General features: G+C 55.5%; 1 protein-coding gene across 2 annotated transcripts in view; it reads right to left on the bottom strand.

Moving 5' to 3' along the window:
* Nucleotides 1–2,348: 2,348 nt before the first annotated feature.
* The window catches only part of LOC116955576 (uncharacterized), a 40,668-nt gene continuing 16,549 nt past the window's right edge, over nucleotides 2,349–26,467 (bottom strand). For both annotated transcript variants that reach the window (XM_032976718.2, XM_032976717.2), the window contains exons 3-7: nucleotides 12,500–12,872; nucleotides 9,867–10,008; nucleotides 9,244–9,383; nucleotides 5,675–5,909; nucleotides 2,349–4,207 (exon numbers count right to left, since the gene is read on the bottom strand). In XM_032976718.2, the coding sequence (XP_032832609.2) occupies nucleotides 2,488–4,207; nucleotides 5,675–5,909; nucleotides 9,244–9,383; nucleotides 9,867–10,008; nucleotides 12,500–12,872 (2,610 nt within the window). In that variant the 3' untranslated portion in view covers nucleotides 2,349–2,487. The remainder of the gene's footprint in view (nucleotides 4,208–5,674; nucleotides 5,910–9,243; nucleotides 9,384–9,866; nucleotides 10,009–12,499; nucleotides 12,873–26,467) is intronic.

The raw sequence follows: 26,467 nt of genomic DNA, 5'->3' as shown, positions 1-26,467 counted from the left end.
ACTCCTTCCCGTTCCTCCCAAAGGACCCCTCTCTCGCCGTCGCTCATTCCCCAACCCTTGCAGCACTGCCCCCCGTCAACTACATCACTACACTCCGTCTCACCGCTTTGCAAGCCGCGTCAAGCGCCTCGAGTGAAGGGCGCTCTCTCTCCGTATAAATATGACACTTCGATTGCAACAGACGCGGTGTGTTAATAAAAAACGCACGCAAGTAAAAGTCCACGTTCCACTGGATGTGTTTTAATACGATTATCCGTACAGGAATAGTTAGTTGGTCATAGGACCTACAATTGACTTTGAGTAGGGTTACTCCTCCCAAAGGGGTTTTTTATGTTTGCGCATTAAGAAACGTCACAATGGCCTCGCCTCGTGTGGGCACGCGGGCGTCGGATTTCCACGACGTTCACACCGTTGCGACAAACGCGGCATTCTACGCTGGCGACGCGCGCTGTGGCATGTCGCCGTGCTCACGCACCCTCGAGTTTTCCGCGACGGAACTGTGATTGGCGAATGCCACATTTGTTGCCTTGTGCTTTTCGGGGTTTTTTTTTTTGACACTTCGCAGTTCGCTCGTCACGAGCCCGACGACAACACGGGGGTCTTCCTCCATCTTGTCAAACTCGACGACCCCGGGAGTCGAGCAATGCTGCCGACGCACGTGACGGGGCACGCCGGTCACACCGTGAGCACGTGACCGCGAGGGTGCGACGGAAATGTGACCGTCACGTGACGGGGGCCGCGGAAGTCACGTGATGGGGCTGTGACTCACGTGACGGGGGCCGCGAGAGTCACATGACGGGGCTGCGAGTCACGTAATGGGGGCCGCGAAGGTCACGTGACGGGGCTACACGGTCATCTTCTCCGCCAAACATTCGGCAGAACACCGATTCAATAGGCAAAAGGCAAAGGCGCAGCCCTGCAATTGCTTGCTCACCCGCTCCAACAGCATGGGGAAGCCTTCATCCAGCAGTGGATAGGCAATGGATGGTGACGACGACGACGACGACGGTGATAGTTATTTGATAATGCCCGCAATGTTGGCGACTGTCTCGTAAGGTTACGATAAACCTTAACGCTCCCTCAATGGCTTATGACCGCACGGTATTGTTACAACCTAGCATGCTTCTTCAATCCCACAGTTACAATAAACTACTCTGGTTTATAACCTAAAACAATTGAAAAGAACGCGCCATGAGTCCATTCACGAGCACAATCACCCTGCGTGTACGTTTGCAAGATAAATAAATAACGCCTCTTTTCCCCATGCATTGCTCCACGTACGAGCACAAAAGTGAATATACATTTTTTTTTTCGTTTACACATCCCATCAGCGACACGGCCTTCTGAGAGCGCATCTTGTCACCGGCAGCACGCACTGCTTCCGCGCGAACGAAAACTCTGGACCGGATTCGGCATTCATTGTCCCATCGGCGGTAAGGTTTCGCTTGAACCATCGGTACAATACGTGAAAACTCTGGACCGGATTCGACATTCGTTGTCTCATCGGCGGTCAGGTTCGCTCGCATCGGTTTAACGGAGCGGCAGAATCAGGCTCGCATTGCTCGAACCAAGACTTCGCTTGTGCTGGGAACCACCCAATGCTGCACACGAGGGAGGAGGTAGGGGCATGGGAGGAGGGGGGGGCGGGGATGGAGTTGGGTTATCCGTTATGCAATCACGCGTCAGCGATGACGCCGCACGGCGAGCGGCAGGGCGCTGGACGCGGCCGTGTTGCGCAAGCCACTGGCAGGCGTTAACCAGCACGACTACCACCGCGACTTTTATTTTACCCGCTGCAAGGCCCCCCCGGCCCCCCCCCCCCCCGAGCCAAAGGCGACCCTGGCTGTCACGAAGGGTAGCTCAACGAAGTGGCTTATCACCGTGTCAAAATTTACACGCGCGTTGATTCTAAACGTGGAGGGGGAAAAACCGGAGCGCCCGGAGAAAAATCCAGGCGGATACGGGGAGAGAGAGCCAGAGAGACAGAGAGACACGCAAACTCTAAATATATAGCAGGCATCAGGGTCGGTATCGAACCCAAAAAAACTCCTGCATACCAGGCGAGGGAGTGAACCTCTCCAAGCCACTGCTTTCGCGGCAACCGAACGCGACCTTGGCGAGAACGCGACATCTCCCATAGGACAGGGCCCTGCTATCGTCGAGGTCAAGAGGTCGCCCAAAGCAAGCATGAGAACGGAGAAGATAAAATGCGCTAAAATGCGCGCTGCAGTAATGCTTCAGCGGACAGGGGGCCCCCCGCTTTTGGTTGCGAGCACTGGAAGACGAATGCTCAAGAGCGACTCGTACAACAACGACAACAACAACAACAACAAAATAAACAAACACCCTTCACTCAATTCCTACAAAATGCGTCCCCACGCTCTTCGCCTACAAACGCACTCCCAACGGTGCCGGGGGAGGGGAGGGGGGGACAGCCGAACCCAGAGCCCCGTCCTTTGCCATGCGGCGCCACCGTGCCACCCGGCCCTAGTAGGACCTGGGCGGCTGCATGGGGGCGGCCGCCGGCGGCGGCGGCGGCAAGGCCTTCATCTTGACGCAGTACGTCGCGAGTTCCTGCGAATCCGTGACGTGGGGGTGCATCGCCATCACGCGGTCCACCACGGGCTGCGGGAAGACGCCGCACAGGTTCCGGAAAACCTGCGCCCGCAGCTGCTCCGTGACGCCATCGTCGCCGCCGCCGGCGCCACCACCGCCCGCGCCCACCGCGGCGTTCTGAAACGGCGCCGGCTGAGCGATGGGCGGGTAGTGTCGCGGCTGGTACCGCTGCTGCTGCTGCTGGTGGTTGTGGTACGACTGCTGCTGCTGCTGCTGCTGCTGGTGGTGGTGGTGGTGCGCCGGCGGGTGCGACGGGTGCTGCTGGTAGAGCGAGCGGTACGCCGCCGCCGGTTGGCCCAGCGGCCCGTGCCACGAGTTTGGCTGTGGCAGAGGCACGCTCGAGCCGCTGTCGTACAGGAAGCTGTCGGAGATGAACGGACCTGGCGCCAGCTGCTGCTGCTGCTGCACCTGCTGCACCTGCTGCTGCTGCTTCTGAGCTGGGAAGCGGACGCAGCAGCTGCACGGAGCGCCGTACGGAAGATCGGGACGGTACGCGCCACAGCCTCCCGGGAACGTCGCCGCAAGCTGCCCGTCTGCCGCAGTGGCCGGGTTGAACGGAGCTCCATGGCTGCCATGGTGAGGATGCTGATGAAGATGCTGCTGCTGCTGCTGATGATGCTGATTCGGGTGAAGATGCTGTTGACGATTGGCGTGATGTTGTTGGCGCGAAGGGTGCGGAGGGTGCGAGGGATGATGCGGGGGCAGCTTCGACGGGCCCTGCACGGCGTACGCGTCGTGCTGGTAGTACTGCGCCTGGCGGTACTGCCCCGACGACGGGTCGCTCGCGATGCCGGGGTCGGAGTAGCAGCCCGCGCCGTACACGACGCCTGCGACGCCGCCGCCGCCGCCGCCGCCGCCGGTGGCGACGGAGGGCAGCATCGCGGCGCCATCCTGCGACGCTCCCGAGAGCGTGCGCAGCGAGTTGTACCCCGAGTCCTGCTGCGAGCACTCCTCGCCTCCCTCCGACCAGTCGAGCACTCCCCACGCGCCGACCGGAGCCGCCGTGCCGGTCCTCGTCTGCTGCTGCTGGAGCTGCTGCTGCTGCTGCTGCTGGAGCTGCTGCTGCTGCTGCTGCTGCTGGTGGTGGTGGTGGTACCCGTGCGCCGGCTGATTCTGGAGCTGCGGGACGGCGAGCTGACTCGGCTGAAGCTGCTGCGCCTTCGTCGGCGTCGGCGGCAGCTGATGCTGGTGGTGGTGGTGGTGGCCGGGAAATGGCTTCGCCGGCGGCTTGCCGCTCTGATGCTGGACCTCGGCGGGCGCCGCATCCTTCCTGTGCGGGCGAGCGGTGGCACGCGACGGGCTGCCCGCGGGCGCCCCCCTGCCCTCCGACGTTCCTTCCGCTGCCCCCACCACCTCCTGCTGCAGCTGCTGCTGCTGCTGCTGCCCGGCAGCTGCCCTCAGCTCGTCGGCCACGGACAGTTGGATCTGGTTGGCGCGCTCCGGGTGGGAGTACTTGCACTTGTTGCCGAAGGTGCACTTCCTGCCGTAGGGGCACGGCACGCGCTTGTTCTGCGTCGGCACCGGCACCTTGCGCAGGAAGTTCTCCAGAGTGGGTCCGTCACGGCCTAGCGGGTCGTCGGGCAGCATGAACCTGCAGAAGACGACGACGACGATGAGGATGACGACGATGTCGTACACAAGACAAAGATCCCCCAGCATACCCTTTACAGGACTGTTCGGGACAAGTGCCGTTAGAGAGCACCAGAATTTAGAATATCAGAATGATGATTTTACTCTGGAGGAATCTGACGAGCCACGAAGCTCTTTTTCACAGCTGGAACGGCACGGCACGCGACGGGGGTGGGGTGGCCAGCATCACAACCCCCGGAAACCCCGTCTCCCCCAACGATGACGTTTACACCTCGCACGGCATCGGGTCCAATCCGTTCTCCTATAACGCTAATCTTTTCACAAAGCGCATTGAAATTCGTGGTCCGCCAGGCAAGTGTCTAACTGTGTTGTTGGCCTGACTGGTTTTGCATCACGTAATTTTTTACTTAGGTTTGTTGAATTCTCGTCTCTCATCTTCTTGCTGTATTTACCTCCGTGCAAGTTTAACGCTCTCTATGTGTCACGTTGGTGTCGCCCTATGTGCTCCCTCGCTATTTGTTTTTTACACCTGATGAAGATCGCTTGTGTTGCGGTCGAAACGTCGTGATTGATTTATTTTAATATAATTTTATGGTATTTCTACATACGTGACTTTACCGAAAAAAAACAATGAATATTTTACGCTGTCGAGCGAACGGAAGTCTGTCGCGCGCGAGTGGGGACGCGCGGTCGCGCGGCCGCCTCAGTGCAGCGTCACACAGCCAAATCACATCGGGATGCTGCTGGATGCTTCCAGAGCGGTGGTTCTCAACGCACCCCCTGGTGGTGCGGGACGAGGCCAGATTTGCTTGTTATAAGGCAAACCATCGAAAACACAAACTAAGCACTGGGCACGCGAGATCAACTTTGTTCCACCAAACCCTTTGCATTTGTTAACACTGTACTGTTTCAATGATTGAGAACCAAAGGCTGCAGTCATGTTCTTAGCTCTTTCGGTAAAGTCACGTTGAAGGGAAACAATAAAACAATGAAATATGTATAAAACAATAAAAATTCTCACGACGTTTCGACCATAACACAAACGGTCGTCATCAGGTGTGAAAAAACCAACGGCAAGAAACATTTGAAAGAAGTGGCGGTTTGCGTCAATTTATTAATTTATTTTCAAACGGTGCGTTTAATTATTTATTAAAAAACGTCAGCGCCACGGGCAGCGATTTGGCAGTTTGTTTAGAAGGACTAGTCCATCTATGTTCTGAAAAGAGGAGGGGGGAGACGAAAAATTAATGTATGCTGTCTGAAAGCCACCGTTAAGCGTGAACAATCAATTAACACCTGAAATGGTTCGTCAAATCCTTCCAATGATTGCTAAGCCAGAATCCATCTTGGTCAAGAACCGCTGCTCTAGCCGCTCCCCACACACTCCCTCGGTCTTCGCTGGGCCCTGCGTGCTCCAGCATCCCGCCCGCCCGCTAAGTGCGGGCGGGCGTGCGGGCGGGCGACTCACTTGTCGTTGACGAAGGAGTACATGAGCAGGCGCTCCTCGACGAAGCGTCGCCACTCGGCCCTCTCGCTCTGCAGGTCGCGGTAGTTGTCGTTGGAGACGATGACGCCGTCCGACTCGTGCGCCAGCCGCACGATGAAGCGGTCGTCGTAGCAGACGACGCGGCGGCCCTGCACGCGCCGCGACGGCGTGAACACGAGCACGCGGCGCCTCTCCAGCTCGGTCAGGATGTGCTGGTCTGCGCGGAGACCGGCAGGGGGGGGGGGGCAGGGTGGGGGGGGGGGGGAGACATGGTGAAGGTTCCGCCCCCTCCGCACCCACCGCCCCCCTCCGCACCCACCGCTCCGCACCGCTCGACTGGCGGGCAACGAAGGTGTGAGTCTATGGTGCAGTGTTGAGTCTATGGGTAGTGTTGAGTCTATGGTGCAGTGTTGAGTCTATGGGTAGTGTTGAGTCTATGGGCAGTGTTGAGTCTATGGGCAGTGTTGAGTCTATGGGTAGTGTTGAGTCTATGGTGCAGTGTTGAGTCTATGGGCAGTGTTGAGTCTATGGGCAGTGTTGAGTCTATGGGTAGTGTTGAGTCTATGGGCAGTGTTGAGTCTATGGGCAGTGTTGAGTCTATGGGCTGTGTTGCATCTATGGTGCAGTGTAGAGTCTATGGTGCAGTGTTGAGTCTATGGTGCAGTGTTGAGTCTATGGTGCAGTGATGAGTCTACGGTGCAGTGTTGAGTTTATGGGCAGTGTTGAGTTTATAATGCAGTGTTGAGTCTATGATGCAGTGTTGAGTCTATGGTGCAGTGTTGAGTCTACGGTGCAGTGTTGAGTTTATGGTGCAGTGTTGAGTCTACGGTGCAGTGTTGAGTCTATGGTGCAGTGTTGAGTCTACGGTGCAGTGTTGAGTCTATGGTGCAGTGTTGAGTCTATGGTGCAGTGTTGAGTCTATGGTGCAGTGTTGAGTCTATGGTGCAGTGTTGAGTCTACGGTGCAGTGTTGAGTCTACGGTGCAGTGTTGAGTCTACAGTGCAGTGTTGAGTCTATGGTGCAGTGTTGAGTCTATGGTGCAGTGTTGAGTCTATGGTGCAGTGTTGAGTCTATGGTGCAGTGTTGAGTCTATGGTGCAGTGTTGAGTCTATGGTGCAGTGTTGAGTCTATGGGTAGTGTTGAGTCTACGGTGCAGTGTTGAGTCTATTGTGCAGTGTTGAGTCTATGGTGCAGTGTTGAGTCTACAGTGCAGTGTTGAGTCTACGGTGCAGTGTTGAGTCTACAGTGCAGTGTTGAGTCTATGGTGCAGTGTTGAGTCTATGGTGCAGTGTTGAGTCTATGGTGCAGTGTTGAGTCTATGGTGCAGTGTTGAGTCTATGGTGCAGTGTTGAGTCTATGGTGCAGTGTTGAGTCTATGGGTAGTGTTGAGTCTACGGTGCAGTGTTGAGTCTATTGTGCAGTGTTGAGTCTATGGTGCAGTGTTGAGTCTACAGTGCAGTGTTGAGTCTATGGTGCAGTGTTGAGTCTATGGTGCAGTGTTGAGTCTATGGTGCAGTGTTGAGTCTACGGTGCAGTGTTGAGTCTATTGTGCAGTGTTGAGTCTATGGTGCAGTGTTGAGTCTACGGTGCAGTGTTGAGTCTACGGTGCAGTGTTGAGTCTATGGTGCAGTGTTGAGTCTATGGTGCAGTGTTGAGTCTACGGTGCAGTGTTGAGTCTATGGTGCAGTGTTGAGTCTACGGTGCAGTGTTGAGTCTACGGTGCAGTGTTGAGTCTACAGTGCAGTGTTGAGTCTATGGTGCAGTGTTGAGTCTATGGTGCAGTGTTGAGTCTATGGTGCAGTGTTGAGTCTATGGTGCAGTGTTGAGTCTATGGTGCAGTGTTGAGTCTATGGTGCAGTGTTGAGTCTATGGGTAGTGTTGAGTCTACGGTGCAGTGTTGAGTCTATTGTGCAGTGTTGAGTCTATGGTGCAGTGTTGAGTCTACGGTGCAGTGTTGAGTCTATGGTGCAGTGTTGAGTCTATGGTGCAGTGTTGAGTCTATGGTGCAGTGTTGAGTCTACGGTGCAGTGTTGAGTCTATGGTGCAGTGTTGAGTCTACGGTGCAGTGTTGAGTCTACGGTGCAGTGTTGAGTCTATGGTGCAGTGTTGAGTCTACGGTGCAGTGTTGAGTCTATGGTGCGGTGTTGAGTCTACGGTGCGGTGTTGAGTCTACGGTGCAGTGTTGAGTCTATAGTGCAGTGGTGAGTCTATGGTGCAGTGTTGAGTCTACGGTGCAGTGTTGAGTCTATGGTGCAGTGTTGAGTCTACGGTGCAGTGTTGAGTCTATGGTGCAGTGTTGAGTCTATGGTGCAGTGTTGAGTCTATGGTGCAGTGTTGAGTCTACGGTGCAGTGTTGAGTCTATTGTGCAGTGTTGAGTCTACGGTGCAGTGTTGAGTCTACGGTGCAGTGTTGAGTCTACAGTGCAGTGTTGAGTCTATGGTGCAGTGTTGAGTCTATGGTGCAGTGTTGAGTCTATGGTGCAGTGTTGAGTCTATGGTGCAGTGTTGAGTCTATGGTGCAGTGTTGAGTCTATGGTGCAGTGTTGAGTCTATGGGTAGTGTTGAGTCTACGGTGCAGTGTTGAGTCTATTGTGCAGTGTTGAGTCTATGGTGCAGTGTTGAGTCTACAGTGCAGTGTTGAGTCTATGGTGCAGTGTTGAGTCTATGGTGCAGTGTTGAGTCTATGGTGCAGTGTTGAGTCTACGGTGCAGTGTTGAGTCTATTGTGCAGTGTTGAGTCTATGGTGCAGTGTTGAGTCTACGGTGCAGTGTTGAGTCTACGGTGCAGTGTTGAGTCTATGGTGCAGTGTTGAGTCTATGGTGCAGTGTTGAGTCTACGGTGCATTGTTGAGTCTATGGTGCAGTGTTGAGTCTACGGTGCAGTGTTGAGTCTACGGTGCAGTGTTGAGTCTACAGTGCAGTGTTGAGTCTATGGTGCAGTGTTGAGTCTATGGTGCAGTGTTGAGTCTATGGTGCAGTGTTGAGTCTATGGTGCAGTGTTGAGTCTATGGTGCAGTGTTGAGTCTATGGTGCAGTGTTGAGTCTATGGGTAGTGTTGAGTCTACGGTGCAGTGTTGAGTCTATTGTGCAGTGTTGAGTCTATGGTGCAGTGTTGAGTCTACGGTGCAGTGTTGAGTCTATGGTGCAGTGTTGAGTCTATGGTGCAGTGTTGAGTCTATGGTGCAGTGTTGAGTCTACGGTGCAGTGTTGAGTCTATGGTGCAGTGTTGAGTCTACGGTGCAGTGTTGAGTCTACGGTGCAGTGTTGAGTCTATGGTGCAGTGTTGAGTCTACGGTGCAGTGTTGAGTCTATGGTGCGGTGTTGAGTCTACGGTGCGGTGTTGAGTCTACGGTGCAGTGTTGAGTCTATAGTGCAGTGGTGAGTCTATGGTGCAGTGTTGAGTCTACGGTGCAGTGTTGAGTCTATGGTGCAGTGTTGAGTCTACGGTGCAGTGTTGAGTCTATGGTGCAGTGTTGAGTCTATGGTGCAGTGATGAGTCTATGGTGCAGTGTTGAGTCTACGGTGCAGTGTTGTGGGGGGTGGGGGTCTCACCAGTGATGGGAGCGTCGGCTCGTGGCTGCTCCCGGCGCCAGGTCGGCACGAGCACCGTGACCTCCTTGTGGCCACGTTGCAGGAACCAGCTCACCGCCAGCTCGATGCCCCGGCAGGAAAACACCTCCTTGTTGCCGTGGCTGAAGCCGGAACGCCAGGGTTGGGGACAAGGGTGGGGGTGGGGTGGTAGGGGGGGTGGTGGGGGGGGGGGTGGTGGGGGGGGTGGTGGGGGGGGTGCATCGTCACGATTCGTCGTCGGAGCGCCGCCGTTAAAGCCGTGTAACGATCTGGCCAAAATGTGTGTTGTAAGACCCTCCGCCACCCAACGTGTTAACTACCTCGCCTGGTATGCAGGAGGTCGTGGGTTCGATCCCGACCCTGACGCCTGCTGCTGTATATTTGGAGTTTGCGTGTCTCTCTCTCTCTCATCATCATCACGGTGGCTAGGAGATGTTAACTACCTCGCCTGGTACACAGGATGTCGTGGGTTCCATCCAGACCCTGACGCCTGCTGTGTGTATTTTCTTTCCGGCCCTCGAGTTTTTCCCTCCACATTGAGAATTGGCGTGCGTTTCCCAATCAGCAGGCTCCGCATCTGGCGGCCGCGCCCTGCCGGCTCTCACCTCATCGCCACGTTGCTGCCGTCGATGACGATGTGACGCAGGTTGGAGCTATCGTCGGGGTCGAAGGGCGGCGTGGGATCAGCGGGCGGCTCCGGCTCCCCGCCCCCGCGCGCCACCAACACCCGCGGCAGCCGCTCCTGCCCTGCAACGCGGACACCGAAGGGGGCACGACGGGGACACACACGGACACGCACGAGGACACGAGGACACACACACGGACACGCACGAGGACACACACACGGACACACACACGGACACGCACACGGACACGCACGAGGACAGTTAGCGAGCACTCGAGAACGAACGACAAACTTCAGCAGACCGGCCGCCCCCCGGTAAACAGTGCGGTGTGCGGGTTCAACCGCGGGACCCCCTACACGCACGCACGCACGCGTCATCTGCCACGTGGGGTGAGGTCGCCCCCGCACGTCCGATGAGCACGGTTGACTACGTACGGTGCGTAAACAAGTTCAACAGACGTACATATACAGTGAAACCTTGGATTGCGAGTAACTTGGTCTGCGAGTCTTTTGCAAAACGAGCAAAGTTTTTTAAATACATTTTAATTTGATAAACGAGCGAGGGTCTTGCAATACGAGCAGTACGTACAAGTATACGCTTCGTCTGCCGAGCGTCACGTGATCACAACCGTGCCGATGATTTTTCTCTCTCTCTCGCTGCGGGATTGTGGGTAATCATCTCCCATGCTCGGTCTCAGTCGGCGTGCCTCACTCGTATAGTCAACATCCGTGCGAGCGTATACTGTTTACTATAGTACTATAGTGTTGTGACTACGTGTATACTGTTTACTGCAGTACTGTAGTGTTGTGACCACGTGTATACTCTTTACTATAGTACTATAGTGTTGTGACCACGTGTACACTGTTTACTACAGTACTATAGTGTTGTGACCACGTGTATACTATTTACTATAGTACTATAGTGTTGTGACCACGTGTACACTGTTTACTACAGTACTATAGTGTTGTGACCACGTGTATACTGTTTACTGCAGTACTGTAGTGTTGTGACCACGTGTATACTGTTTACTGCAGTACTATAGTGTTGTGACCACGTGTATACTGTTTACTATAGTACTATAGTGTTGTGATCACGTGTATACTGTTTACTACAGTACTATAGTGTTGGGACCACGTGTATACTGTTTACTACAGTACTATAGTGTTGTGACCACGTGTATACTGTTTACTGCAGTACTATAGTGTTGTGACCACGTGTATACTGTTTACTATAGTACTATAGTGTTGTGACCACGTGCATACTGTTTACTACAGTACTATAGTGTTGTGACCACGTGTATACTGTTTACTACAGTACTACAGTGTTGTGACCACGTGTATACTGTTTACTACAGTACTATAATGTTGTGACCACGTGTATACTGTTTACTACAGTACTATAGTGTTGTGACCACGTGTGTGTGCGAAAAGCATTTTTTTAATTTTGTGTCCAAGTGTAGTGACTGTTCTTTAGTAACTGTACTGCAACAATGCCCCCCAAAAGCAAGTGTCATTGGGATAGGTTCCTTGTTCAAGTCGCACAAAAATAAAAAAGATTCCAGTGAGCCAACAGATGGTAGTGATTCCGTTAGTGACAGTGAAAGTCGCCCTACACAATAACCCTCCTCCTCCCCCTCTCCCCTCTCTCTCGTCTCCCTCACACCAGCCACGATTAAATGTAGTTAATACATTTTGAATATTTCATATTAAATTTAAATAGTAAAAATATAAAAAAGGTTTTTTTGTATTAATAATTTTGGGTTGTGGAACGAATCATCTGAGTTTCCATTATTTCTTTGATGTACGAGTGCTTTGGATTACAAACACGTTTCCGGAACGAATTATGCTCGCAATCCAAGGTTTTACTGTATATACCATCGCTACCTCATCATCACCACTCCATCATCACCATCCTGGCCACCTCACCATCGTGGCCACTGGAGCTATATACACTTTTAAATCTAGATTGGGAAAACTAATTTCTTTAGCACTGCTTTTTGTGTTCAGCGTTGTTGTCCTTCCCCCGCTACGTACGGTGCGGAAGAAATTCAACGTACACCAGGGACGGAGCCAGGATTCTGACTTTGGCGGGCGGGGGGGGGGCTGACTTCAATATTCTGAGATATTATTCTTGTTTAAAATCACTCGATTTTTATACATCTCAATGGTGACGTCGTGCCAACCCCCCCCCCCCCAGCCACCTCCGCCACCGCCCTCGACACTTGCATGCCGGTGCACAGGGACAGCTGCCACTGGGGGTCCCCCCCCCCCGCCCCCACCTCTAGGCTACGCTGCGGCGGCAGGGTGGTGGAACGGTTGCCGATGCAAAGCGCCGCGGTTTGAATGCCGCGGCATTCAAGCGAGCGACACCGTGCCACGCAGCACCTTATCTGTGGGTCCTCCGCGCGAGGCCACGGGTCTCCCCCGCTGATCTCCGAGTCTACCGCCCTCTACGTCAGTCTATGGGTCTCTGTGCGGGTCCATTGGAAGTGGGGGGGGGGGGGGGTAGTGGGGGGTGGTGGTCAGGGGGTCCCCCCCCTTGCGCCAACGACCGAGACGACTGAACGTGGCGCTCGTCACCATCACCCTCCTCGTCCCCCTCGTCAAAGTCACCTTCGTCGTACGCTGACGAAGCCGCCGCTCCCCTCGCCTTGCCGCCGCCGCCGGCGGCCGCCCCTTCGGCCGGCGCCGGCGCGGCCGCTCCGTGCTTGAGCAGCTCCTCCAGCAGGGTGTTGTGCAGGGGGGCGCCCCCCAGCCGGCCGATGGCATCGCGGACCTGCGACTCGGAGTAGCCGAGCTTGCGCGCAAAGTCCAGGCACAGCTGGTAGCTCGACTCGTAGCCCGGCGGCGCCGCGCCGCCCGCTTCCTCCTCGCCCGCCGTCGTCCTCCCGGCGTCGCCGGCGGCGGCGGCGGCGGCGGCGTCGTCGCGGCGATCTCCGGCCGCCGCGGCGGCGGAGTCCGGGGAGCACAGCGCCACGATGTAGTCCTGCGGAAGACGCGCGCCAATTCGTTACCGTCCTCCCGGTTTCGACCGTTCAACCGCCGTCACCGCCGCCGTGATCGTCGTCGTGATCGTGATCGTCATCGTGATCGTCGTCGTGATCGTCATCGTCATCGTGATCGTCATCGTGATCGTCATCGTGATCGTCATCGGGACTGCCGTCGGCGTGGCTCGCCGATCGGCGCAGGGGTTCGCGGTTCGGAGCACGGCAGGCCGCCCCCCCCCCCCGGTTAATGCTGCGGGGGTGCGTTCACTTTAAAGCACGACGGAGCCGCTGGCTTCGCTCGCTGCGGACGTTGAAGCTCCCCGCCACTGCCAGCAGCAGCAGCAGCAGCACCAGCAGCAGCAGCAGCAGCAGAAGGACTTCCACCAGCGGTGGCGTAGGTGAGCGACCGCAGGGGCTGCACCCTTTATACCTTCTAAATCGAATGAGCCGGGCAGCAGGCAGCAGCAGCTACAACATCGCGATGCTTTTCATAACCATCGGAAAAACCCCTGGGGGTGACGACCTCCGTGAGCTTTGACGCGCCCCCGATGGTAATCCTTGCTGCGTGCACTGAAGCACGGTAAGTGTGTGCGTGGGTGTGTGTGCGTGTGTGTGCGTGCGTGTGCGCGTGTGTGTGCGTGTGTGTGCGTGTGCGCGTGTGTGTGTGTGCGTGTGCGTGCGTGCGTGTGCGCGTGTGTGCGTGCGCGTATGTGTGTGCGTGCGTGTGTGTGCGCGTGTGTGTGCGTGTGTGTGTGCTGACCACCCCACCCCCTCGCGTGCCGTGCCGGCCTTCACCGGTGCTACTCGCCAACAGCACTGGACCCGACAGTGTGGTAAAGGCTACACGGGGGCTCTTTGCTGAACGCGACGAGGTGATGTTGAAGAATTAACACGTGGTCTCACGACCGGAAAGCACACGGGCAGGAATTTCCCGGGCAAACGAGTTTTTGTCGAATTAAAAAATAAATTAATAAAGACCACACAAAACTCCAGAGATCACCCGTATAGCCTGTAACAGACTGTAGGGGCAAGTGCTGTTAGCCAGCACCTACGAAGGCCGGCACGGCGCACGAGGGGGTGGGGGCGGACAGGACCTCGCCCGACCGCCTTTGTCTCCCCAGTGGCGATGCATTTTATACACCGCAGCAGGTTACTCATTTCATCCTGAGTAAACCTAGAAGAGGACTAATTTACGATGAATAATAGATCACAGAGCTTCGATCGCAACGCAAGCAATCGTCATCAGGCGGAAGGAAGAGGCGAGAAGCTGCTGATCCAGGCTGCTTTTCGCCTGAAGACGATTGCTTGCGTTGCGATGGAAACGTCGTTATCCATTATTATTTCCTACCTACGTGATGACTTTAGCGGAAGAACCAAAGAGCATGGATTGCTGCAGTCACGAAAGCTTCAAATCAAGATTGAATTTATGACTAGTTCCATAGACTCGTATAGAGACCGAGAGACTCGCTCAGAGACTCTGAGACTTCCAGACAGCCAGACTCACACAGTGACCTAGAGACTCACAGAGAGCCACAGACTCACACAGTGACCCAGAGACTCACAGAGAGCCAGACTCACACAGTGACCCAGAGACTCACAGAGAGCCAGACTCACACAGTGACCCAGAGACTCACAGCCACAGATTCGCACAGTGACCCAGAGACTCACAGAGAGCCACAGACTCACACAGTGACCCAGAGACTCACAGTGAGCCACAGACTCGCACAGTGACCCAGAGACTCACAGAGAGCCACAGACTCGCACAGTGACCTAGAGACTCACAGAGAGCCACAGACTCACACAGTGACCCAGAGACTCACAGAGAGCCACAGACTCACACAGTGACCCAGAGACTCACAGAGAGCCACAGACTCACACAGTGACCCAGAGACTCACAGAGAGCCACAGACTCGCACAGTGACCCAGAGACTCACAGAGAGCCACAGACTCGCACAGTGACCCAGAGACTCACAGAGAGCCACAGACTCGCACAGTGACCCAGAGACTCGCAGAGAGCCACAGACTCAGTGACTCAGAGACTCACAGAGAGCCAGACTCACACAGTGACCCAGAGACTCACAGAGAGCCACAGACTCGCACAATGACCCAGAGACTCACAGAGACCCACAGACTCGCACAGTGACCCAGAGACTCACAGAGAGCCACAGACTCGCACAATGACCCAGAGACTCACAGAGAGCCACAGACTCGCACAGTGACCCAGAGACTCACAGTGAGCCACAAACTCACACAGTGACCCAGAGACTCACAGAGAGCCACAGACTCACACAGTGACCCAGAGACTCACAGAGAGCCACAGACTCGCACAGTGACCCAGAGACTCACAGAGAGCCACAGACTCACACAGTGACCCAGAGACACACAGAGACTCACAGAGAGCCACAGACTCACACAGTGACCCAGAGACTCACAGAGAGCCACAGACTCGCACAGTGACCCAGATACTCACAGAGAGCCACAGACTCACACAGTGACCCAGAGACACCTAGAGACTCACACAGTGACCCAGAGACACAGAGAGAGACACTCAGAGACTCACGGAGAGCCTCTGAGTGTCTCTGTAGTGACCCAGAAAGCGGAGAGAGACCATCACCCCACGTTGCCTTTGTGGTGCATGGATCGACGAGCCCCCCACCCCCAATCCCCCCACCACCCCCCCACCTTGCACCGCCGTCAATGTTATCAGCTGAGAATTCGGGGCGGGGCGGTGGGGGGGGTTAACAAAAAAGACCGCACGGTGGACTTCGAAGCCTTCTTCAACCGCAGCCAGGGCCAGGGAGGGCCGGGGAGGGCCAGGGAGGGCCGGGGAGGGCCAGGGAGGGCCGGGGAGGGCCGGGGAGGGCCGGGGAGGGCCCCCACAGGCCGCCACCGTGCGGAGTGCGGAATGTGACGCCGTGCAAAGGTGACGCCTGCAGTGCAGCTGAGCAATGCTTGAAAGGCGTGTCTGTGTGTCTGTGTGTGTGTCTGTGTGTCTGTGTGTGTCTGTGTGTGTGTCTGTGCGTGTGTGTCTGTGTGTCTGTGCGTGTGTGTGTGTGTGTCTGTGTGTGTGTGTGTCTGTGTGTCTGTGCGTGTGTGTCTGTGCGTAGTGCGTGTGTGTGTGTCTGTGTGTGTGTATGTCTGTGTGTGTGTGTCTGTGTGTGTGTGTCTGTGTGTGTGTGTGTGTCTGTGTGTGTGTGTGTGTGTCTGTGTGTGTGTGTGTCTGTGTGTGTCTGTGTGTGTGTGTCTGTGTGTGTGTGTGTCTGTGTGTCTGTGCGTGTGTGTCTGTGTGTCTGTGCGTGTGTGTGTCTGTGTGTGTCTGTGTGTCTGTGTGTGTGTCTGTGTGTCTGTGTGTCTGTGTGTGTGTGTCTGTGTGTCTGTGCGTGTGTGTGTGTGTGTGTCTGTGTGTCTGTGTGTGTGTGTCTGTGTGTCTGTGCGTGTGTGTCTGTGTGTGTGTGTGTCTGTGTGTCTGTGTGTGTGTGTGTGTCTGTGTGTCTGTGTGTGTCTGTGTGTGTGTGTCTGTGTGACTGTGCGTGTGTGTGTCTGTGTGTCTGTGCGTGTGTGTCTGTGTGTCTGTGCGTGTGTGTGTCTGTGTGTCTGTGCGTGTGTGTCTGTGTGTCTGTGCGTGTGTGTGTATGTGTGTCTGTGCGTGTCTGTGTGTCTGTGCGTCTGTGTGTCTGTGCGTCTGTGTGTTTGTGTGTCTGTGCGTGTGTGTCTGTGTGTCTGTGCGTGTGTGTGTCTGTGCGTCTGTGCGTCTGTGTGTCTGTGCGTGTGTGTGTCTGTGCGTCTGTGCGTCTGTGTGTCTGTGCGTGTGTGTGTCTGTGTGTCTGTTTGTCTGTGCGTGTGTGTGTCTGTGCGTGTGTGCGTCTGTGCGTGTGTGTGTCTGTGCGTGTGTGCGTCTGTGCGTGCATGTGTCTGTGTGTCTGTGCGTGTGTGTGTCTGTGCGTGTGTGTGTCTGTGCGTGTGTGTGTCTGTGCGTCTGTGTGTCTGTGCGTGTGTGTGTCTGTGCGTCTGTGTGTCTGTGCGTGTCTGTGTGTCTGTGGAGTCTATGGGTCTGTGTGTGGAGTCTATGGGTCTGTGTGTGGAGTCTATGGGTCTGTGTGTGGAGTCTATGGGTCTGTGTGTGGAGTCTATGGGTCTGTGTGTGGAGTCTATGGGTCTCTGTGTGTGGAGTCCATGGGTCTCTGTGTGTGGAGTCTATGGGTCTCTGTGTGTGGAGTCCATGGGTCTCTGTGTGTGGAGTCTATGGGTCTCTGTGTGTGGAGTCCATGGGTCTCTGTGTGTGGAGTCCATGGGTCTCTGTGTGTGGAGTCTATGGGTCTCTGTGTGTGGAGTCTATGGGTCTCTGTGTGTGGAGTCCATGGGTCTCTGTGTGTGGAGTCTATGGGTCTCTGTGTGTGGAGTCTATGGGTCTCTGTCTGTGGAGTCTATGGGTCTCTGTGTGTGGAGTCTATGGGTCTCTGTGTGTGGAGTCTATGGGTCTCTGTGTGTGGAGTCTATGGGTCTCTGTGTGTGGAGTCTATGGGTCTCTGTGTGTGGAGTCTATGGGTCTCTGTGTGTGGAGTCCATGGGTCTCTGTGTGTGGAGTCCATGGGTCTCTGTGTGTGGAGTCTATGGGTCTCTGTGTGTGGAGTCTATGGGTCTCTGTGTGTGGAGTCCATGGGTCCCTGTGTGTGGAGTCTATGGGTCTCTGTGTGTGGAGTCTATGGGTCTCTGTGTGTGGAGTCTATGGGTCTCTGTGTGTGGAGTCTATGGGTCTCTGTGTGTGGAGTCTATGGGTCTCTGTGTGTGGAGTCTATGGGTCTCTGTGTGTGGAGTCTATGGGTCTCTGTGTGTGGAGTCTATGGGTCTCTGTGTGTGGAGTCTATGGGTCTCTGTGTGTGGAGTCTATGGGTCTCTGTGTGTGGAGTCTATGGGTCTCTGTGTGTGGACTCTATGGGTCTCTGTGTGTGGACTCTATGGGTCTCTGTGTGTGGAGTCTATGGGTCTCTGTGTGTGGAGTCTATGGGTCTCTGTGTGTGGAGTCTATTGGTCTGTGTGTGTGGAGTCTATGGGTCTGTCTGTGTGGAGTCTATGGGTCTCTGTGTGTGGAGTCTATGGGTCTCTGTGTGTGGAGTCTATGGGTCTCTGTGTGTGGAGTCTATGGGTCTCTGTGTGTGGAGTCCATGGGTCTCTGTGTGTGTGGAGTCTATGGGTCTCTGTGTGTGGAGTCTATTGGTCTGTGTGTGTGGAGTCTATGGGTCTGTCTGTGTGGAGTCTATGGGTCTCTGTGTGTGGAGTCTATGGGTCTCTGTGTGTGGAGTCTATGGGTCTCTGTGTGTGGAGTCCATGGGTCTCTGTGTGTGGAGTCTGGCGGCCGCCGCGGTGTTGGCGGCTGTGGTGGTGGTGGTGACATCGATGGCTTTGGCCATGCTGTCACCGTGGCCTCGTGCTGCGATTGCGCTAACTACCACCCCCCACTCTGGGCGGCATGGTGGGTGGCACCACAGTGGCTAGGAGATGTTAACTACCTCGCCTGGTACGCAGGAGGTCGTGGGTTCGATCCCGACCCTGACGCCTGCTGCTGTATATTTGGAGTTTGCGTGTCTCTCTCTCTCTCATCATCATCACGGTGGCTAGGAGATGTTAACTACCTCGCTTGGTATACAGGAGGTCGTGGGTTCGATCCCGACCCTGACGCCTGCTGCTGCTGTATATTTGGAGTTTGCGTGTCTCTCTCTCTCTCTCATCATCATCACGGTGGCTAGGAGATGTTAACTACCTCGCTTGGTATACAGGAGGTCGTGGGTTCGATCCCGACCCTGACGCCTGCTGCTGTATATTTGGAGTCTGCGTGTCTCTCTCTCTCTCATCATCATCACGGTGGTTAGGAGATGTTAACTACCTCGCCTGGTCTACAGGAGGTCGTGGGTTCGATCCCGACCCTGACGCCCGCTGCTGTATATTTGGAGTTTGCGTGTCTCTCTCATCATCATCACGGTGGCTAGGAGATGTTAACTACCTCGCTAGGTATGCAGGAGGTCGTGGGTTCGATCCCGACCCCGACGTTTGCTGCTGTAAATTTAAGAGTCTGTGTGTCTCTCCCTCTCCCCGTGGTCGCTTGGATTTTTTCCCCGGTGACCCTCCGGTATTTCACCAGGTAAGGCCCACCAAGCTATAAAGATCTCTATCAGACGAGACCCGGCTATCACGAATGATGGCCCATCATCATCGTGTGGACATTCAGAGCAACAGACAAATACTCTGAACGCGTGACGTTGAATTTTCTAAGTGCGGAGGGAATAACCGGAGGACCCGGAGAAAAATCCACGTGACCACGGGGGAGAGAGAGAGACACGCAGACTCTAAACATACAGCAGCAGCAGCAGCAGGCGTCGGGGTCGGGATCGAACCCACGACCTCCTGCACACCAGGCGAGGGAGTTAACATCTCCTAGCCACCGTGATGATGAGAGAGACACGCAAACTCCAAATATACAGCAGCAGGCGTCAGGGTCGGGATCGAACCCACGACCTCCTGCACACCTAGCGAGGGAGTTAACATCTCCTAGCCACCGTGGCGCCCCAACTATTTATATGTCACGGTTCCACCGACACGATGCCAAACAGAGCACAACAGGAACACATGGATTATAGGATTAGAGAACATGCGCGCGCACGTTCATGAAATCATTCAAGCTATTATGGAAAGTGAGCGGGATCTTGGGCAGGGAGCGGCACAGCCACCGGGCGCTGATGGCCGATGGTCCAGGCGAAGGACGGAGCGGCAGCCAAAGGACAGAATAAATCCAAGAGGACACCGCTCCCCGCTGGACCACGAGAAGCAGCGACAGCGCCCTCATCCAGCAGTGGATTGAAAATGGCTGATGAAGGCTCGCACAGAGACCCGTAGACTCACACAGAGACCCGTAGACTCACACAGACCCACAGACTCACACAGAGACCCGTAGACTCACACAAACCCACAGACTCACACAGAGACCCGTAGACTCACACAGAGACCCACAGACTCACACAGAGACCCGTAGACTCACACAGACCCACAGACTCACACAGAGACCCGTAGTCTCACACAGAGACCCACAGACTCACACAGAGACCTGTAGACTCACACAGACCCACAGACTCACACAGAGACCCGTAGACTCACACAGAGACCCACAGACTCACACAGAGACACGTAGACTCACACAGAGACCCACAGACTCACACAGAGACCCACAGACTCACACAGAGACCCACAGACTCACACAGAGATCCGTAGACTCACACAGACCCACAGACTCACACAGAGACCCGTAGACTCACACAGAGACCCACAGACTCACACAGAAATCCATAGACTCACACAGCCCCACAGACTCACACAGAGACCCGTAGTCTCACACAGAGACCCACAGACTCATAGACTCACGCAGAGACCTGTAGACTCACACAGACCCACAGACTCACACAGAGACCCGTAGACTCACACAGAGACCCATAGACTCACACAGAGACCCACAGCCTCACACAGAGACCCGTAGACTCACACAGAGACCCGTAGACTCACACAGTGACCCGTAGACTCACACAGAGACCCGTAGCCTCACACAGAGACCCACAGACTCGCACAGAGACCCATATATTCACAGAGACCCACAACGTGTTCGGAAGGACATCCACTTCGATAGGAGATGGAACAATGAAATCAGTTGGTGTGCTGGAGGCTGGGTGGAGCGTTACACCGCGGGGTCACGTGAGAGGTTCAGGTGGAGGGGGTGGTGGGGGGGGGCGAGACTGTGCCACCTGTAATTCAGCCGCTTGGGGTGAAGGGGCGAGCGAGAACGCGCGCGTTTAAATCCGGAAAGTGACGCAAGGACTTATGCAAATACATCGCGCGCACGCACGCACGCCCTGCGGTGGCGAGCACGTGCGGGTTTGGTATCTGCCGCTGAGATTACGAGCGAGCGACGTTCGGTATCCGGCCATCGCACGGTCACCTTCGCAGCCACGACTACATCTACCCATCCGCAATCGAGGTTGGGTTTTTTCAGATCGCGTCAATATAAATGTGCCGTGAAACCCGCCACCGGCCGATGGGCAAGGTTCGTCACGTAAACAGGACGTGCCGAGTTGGTCACTCGTCCAGGACACCGGTGGTGTGTTGGTCGCAGAAAAACCTACGTGTTAAACTACATCGGCCTATATTCTTGGTTCTTTCGGTAAAGTCACGTAGAAGGGAAGCAATAAAATAATAAAAATATAAAACAATAAAATCATACAAATATAAAACAATAAAATAATACAAATATAAAACGATAGTTTTATTGTTTTATATTTGCATCATTTTTTAAAAATTATTTTGTTGTTTCCCTTCTACGTGGTGGTGACTTTACCGAAAGAAGCAAGAATATGAATCCCTGCAGCCACGAAAGCTTTAAATCGAAATTGACATCGACCGAATGACCTATTGTTTTTTCACAATGTAAGGGTCCTACATAGCTCATTTTCAGAATTGACCCGGCTATCACAATCGAAAGCTCAACGAAGTGGGCTTATCATAACCATCGTCATCATCACGTGGGAATTCATAGCAGCAGCCAAATACTCTGAACGCGTGACGTCGATTCTAAATCATGGAGGGAAAAATCAGAGGGCCTGGAGAAAAATTAATGCGACCACCACAGGGGAGAGAGAGAGACACGCAGACTACAAATATACAGCGGCAGGCATCAGGGTCGGGTTGAATCCACGACCTCCTGTATACCAGGCGAGGTAGTTAACATCTCCTAGCCACCGTGATGATGATGAGAGAGAGAGACACGCAAACTACAAATATACAGCAGCAGGCGTCAGGGTCTGGATGGAACCCACAACCTCCTGTACACCAGGCGAGGTAGTTAACATCTCCTAGCCACCGTGATGATGATGATGATGAGAGAGACACGCAGACTCCAAATATAAAGCGGCAGGCGTCAGGGTCGGGATCGACCCCACGACCTCCTGTGTACCAGGCGAGGTAGTTAACATCTCCTGCCCACCGTGATGATGATGAGAGAGAGACACGCAGACTCCAAATATACAGCGGCAGGCGTCAGGGTCGGGTGGAACCCACGACCTCCTGTGTACCATGCGAGGTAGTTAACATCTCCTAGCCACCAAGATATTAACCTACTTTGCCTGTTCACCCAGAAAAGCCTCGCCGAGTCTCAGGACTGCAGCTGCTGGTGTCATCGTGTTCAGGGAGCGTCCTGCCGCTCGTGATTGTTCGCAGGAAGGCGGGGGGGGGGAGGGTGAAGGTCGCAGGTGGCCCGCGTGCCACCCTGTACATTTGCAACTTTTCGCTAAACTCTGTCACCCTTGCTAGAAGTTTTGGCGAAGCGCGGACCGCTGCGGAGGCACGCGGTGGCCCAGCTCGGTCCGAGCGACCTGCGTGTGAGGCGGCCGGGGAAGCGGGGCAACAAGAGCAGCTCGGCTCCTTCTACTTAGACACGGGTTGATAGCGGGCGCGCCGCGGTATTGACTGGGGCGGCCTGACGGATTCGAACCGGGGGGGGGCGGCCTGCCGGATTTCCCGCGGGTGGGGGAGGGAGGGAGGGAGGTTCACGCCGCCCCCTCCCCCCCCGCAGAGAGCGGTCGCGCCCCGACGTGCAGGGCGTGAAGTCATCGCACGCCCTCCTCCTCGTCATCCTCCTCGTCATCCTCCTCGTCATCCTCCTCGTCATCCTCCTCGTCACACTTACGCAAAGTCCCACATTTCGCTGCGTTGGTGGTGGGTGGGGGGAGGGTGAGACGGAAGAGACGAGTAACCGGTTCCCACCAAGAGACAAAAGCTCTAGGAGGCCTCGCGCAGAGCGAGCGACGCCTCCCTCCTCCGTCTCCTCCTCCGTCTCCTCCTCCCGCCGTGGAGGGGATTTGGCCGAGCCCTTGCGTGCCCCCCGTCCACGCGGCGGGTTCGGCATCAGCCGCGGGCTGCTCACGCTTTCACGCCGCCGCGCCCCACACTCGAGGAGCGCCACCGCTCCGAGGTCCTGCGGCTCGTTTTCAGGAGGGTCCCGCCACTACCGCCACCACCGCCACCACATTTTGTTTTTATTGAACTATAACCGATTATTGTTGTTGTTGTGTTTAGTTTGTTGTCCTTCCACCCACGCACCTCCGATTAACGCGGTTGGCTACGTACGGTGCTGAAGAAGTTCAACACACACACGCACTCACACACACACTCACTCACACACTCACACACTCACACTCACTCACACGCACTCACACACACACTCACGCACACTCACGCACTCACACACTCGCACACACTCGCACACACACGCACACACACACACGCACTCGCACACACACACACGCACTCACACACACACGCACTCACACACACACGCACTCACATACTCACACACACTCACACACACACGCACTCACATACTCACACACACTCACACACACTCACACACACTCACACGCACTCACACACTCACACACACACGCACTCACACGCACTCACACACACTCACACACACACTCACACACTCACACACACACACGCACATAGATTACGTGCGTGTGCGTGTGAGAGGGAACCGGAGCATCCGGAGAAAGGCCAACCCTTGCACAAACGAAGGGGGCAACGGGGTTTGACGTCACGGTCGGGAATCGTTGAGTATTCCTGCTGGTCGGTGGGGTGGTGGGTGGCTGGGTAGGTGGGTGACTTTGTGGGTGGGTAACTGGGTAGCCGGGTGGCTGAGTGGCTGAGTGATTGGGTGGCTGGGTGCCTGGTGGGTGGGTAGCTGGGTTGGTGGGTGGGTAGCTGGGTAGCTGGGTGGCTGAGTGGCTTGGTGATTGGGTGGCTGGGTGGGTCACTGTGTGGCTGGGTGGCTGGATGGGTAGCTGGGTGGCTGGATGGGTAGCTGGGTGGCTGGATGGGTAGCTGGGTGGCTGGGTGGCTGGGTGGGTAGCTGGGTGGCTGAGTGGCTGGTAGAGTCACTGTGTGGCTGAGTGGCTGGGTGACTGGGTGGGTTGTGGGGTGGCTGGGTGGGTAGCTGGGTGGCTGTGTGGCTGGGTGGGTAGCTGGGGGGCTGGGTGGCTGGATGGGTAGCTGGGTGGCTGGGTGGGTAGCTGGGTGGCTGGGTGGGTAGCTGGGTGGCTGGGTGGGTAGCTGGGTGGCTGAGTGGCTGGGTGGGTAGCTGGGTGGCTGAGTGGGTAGCTGGGTGGCTGAGTGGCTGGGTGATTGGGTGGGTAGTGGGGTGGCTGGGTGGCTGGGTGGGTGGCTGGGTGGGTGGCTGGGTGGGTAGCTGGGTGGCTCGGTGACTGAGTGACTGGGTGGGTATAGGGGCGGCTGAGCGGCTGTGGGTGACCGAGTGGCTGAGTGGGTAGCTGCCTGCCTGGCTGGCCGGGCAGGTTTGCGAAACTTGCCGCCATCGTTTCAACTGAGATCGGATCAAAACCGGCGCGACCCGCGGCAGTCGCAAGCCAAACGGTGCGAACCATTCACTCCCAGCGCCGCCGCCGCCGCCGCCGCTGCCGCCGCCGCGGTTGGCTACACGTTGTCGCAAAAAACCACAGCGAGAAATGGACGAAAACCTGGATCATGTTTTTGTTCCACACGCAACAAAACGCAGCCGCACGCGCGCAGCCGCTATCGGCGCTCCGCCATCGGCGAGAAAGAACCCTTGAACTGCTGCCGCCGCTCGCAAACAGGGGGGGGCGAGAGGCGTCTATGCAAATGCTCGCTACGAGGAAGGGAGTTTCGGGTCGGGTCGGTTTTTTGCTTCCTCGTCCGGGCGCGACGCCGCGGTAGGCAAATCACCTCCCCCCCCCCCCCCCCCCCCCGACAAGCCGCCAACCTGCAGAGAAATATTCAAAGTGGGCGGTGGGGGCGCTTCCTCAACGCCGCCGACGCGGCTGCCGCGTGCCTGCAACTCCCCCGCACGGCATGACCCCCACCCACCCACCCCCCCCCCTCGTGCAGACCCACGGCACGCTCAGCAGTAGGTCGCATACATTGTCAAGGTCAAGGAGGTTTTTAGTCGATGGATTCTTAAAAAAACAAAAACAGTATGCCGAGTGTCTGCGGCTGCTGCTGCTGTTGCTGCTGCGTCTTGTGGAGCGCTTTTGGGAGCCTTGATGAAAAGCACGACAAATAAAATGGGACTACGGTTGTTGCTGTTATTGTTGTTGTTATTGTTGTTGTTATTGTTGTTGTTATTGTTGTTGTTATTGTTGTTATGGAGGCGCAGCAGCCCCTGCGAGTAGCAGCCGCGCTCGCACGGCCGCTTGCACGCCATCGCGAAGAGCTCGCTCGCCTATCTCGTCGGCGGGCGGGGGGGGGGTTGCTGTGAACCATCGTCGCGACGACCCCGGGTGTCATCAGCCTCGCCGCAGAAGGCTGCGGCTGCGGCTGCGGCGGCGGCGGCGGCGACGGCTTCTCGTGAAGCCGCCGAACAAAGGCGGCGGACGAGTCACCGCACCGTCGCGCGGCGCTTTCGGGGGCGCTTCGGCGGCCGTCTGGAACGCTCCTTCCTTCCTTACAACTTTAAGAAAGCCACTGGGACAGACGTGGGCAAAGTACGCCCCCGTTGGGCTTTCTAACCCGGCCCGCCGAACTCGTCCAAATATAATTATTATTATTAAATTAATGCGCCCATTTCCCCATTAGATGGCGCACTTTGACCGGGAGTTACGACCTGTTTTTGTATCGTTCACGTTCGTGCAATTCGTTGAATTTGCCTCGCAAACGAACGCTTTGCTACCTGTCAAAGGCCAAATCCTTTCACGTAATGATTTTTAACACGTCATTTATATTAAGTTCACACGAACACTCCGTCCGTCTGTTCCCGGCCCGGCCCCTCTGTCAAATTTTAGAACCCACTGAGGCCTGCGAATCAAAACAATTTTCCCGCCCCTTTCACTGGGAGCTCAGCTGCGCTTTTTAATCATCATCATCATCATCTTGACAAACTAATTTCTTTACAACTGCTTCTCATTGTTGTGTTAGTTTGTTGTCCTTCCCCGCGCACCTCCGATCAGCACGGCTGGCTACGTACGGCGCGGAAGAAGTTCAACGTGGACGTTGGCCCCGCCGCACAACCGACTACAACAACAACAACAATGACAACGACGACGACAACAACAATGATGACAACAACAACGACGACGACGACAACAATGACAATGACGACAACAACAACGACAACAACGACAACAACAACGACGACAACAACGACAACGACGACAACGACGACAACGACGACAACGACGACAACGACGACAACAACGACGACAACAACGACAACAACGACAACAACGACAACAACAACGACAACAACAACGACAACAACAACGACAACAACAACGACAACAACAACGACAACAACAACGACAACAACAACGACAACAACAACAACGACAACAACAACGACAACAACAACAACGACGACAACAACGACAACAACGACAACAACGACAACAACGACGACAACAACGACAACAACGACAACAACAACAACGACAACAACAACAACGACAACAACAACGGCGACAACAACAACGACAACAACAACGACAACAACGACAACAACAACGACAACAACAACGACAACAACAAC

The sequence above is a fragment of the Petromyzon marinus genome, chromosome 60, assembly GCF_048934315.1.
Source record: "Petromyzon marinus isolate PM22_M1 ecotype Great Lakes invasive population chromosome 60, UKy_Petmar_22M1.pri1.0, whole genome shotgun sequence".
Taxonomy (NCBI): domain Eukaryota; kingdom Metazoa; phylum Chordata; class Hyperoartia; order Petromyzontiformes; family Petromyzontidae; genus Petromyzon; species Petromyzon marinus.
Note: the sequence above shows the minus strand (reverse complement) of the source record. Positions and strands in the feature narration are given on the sequence as shown.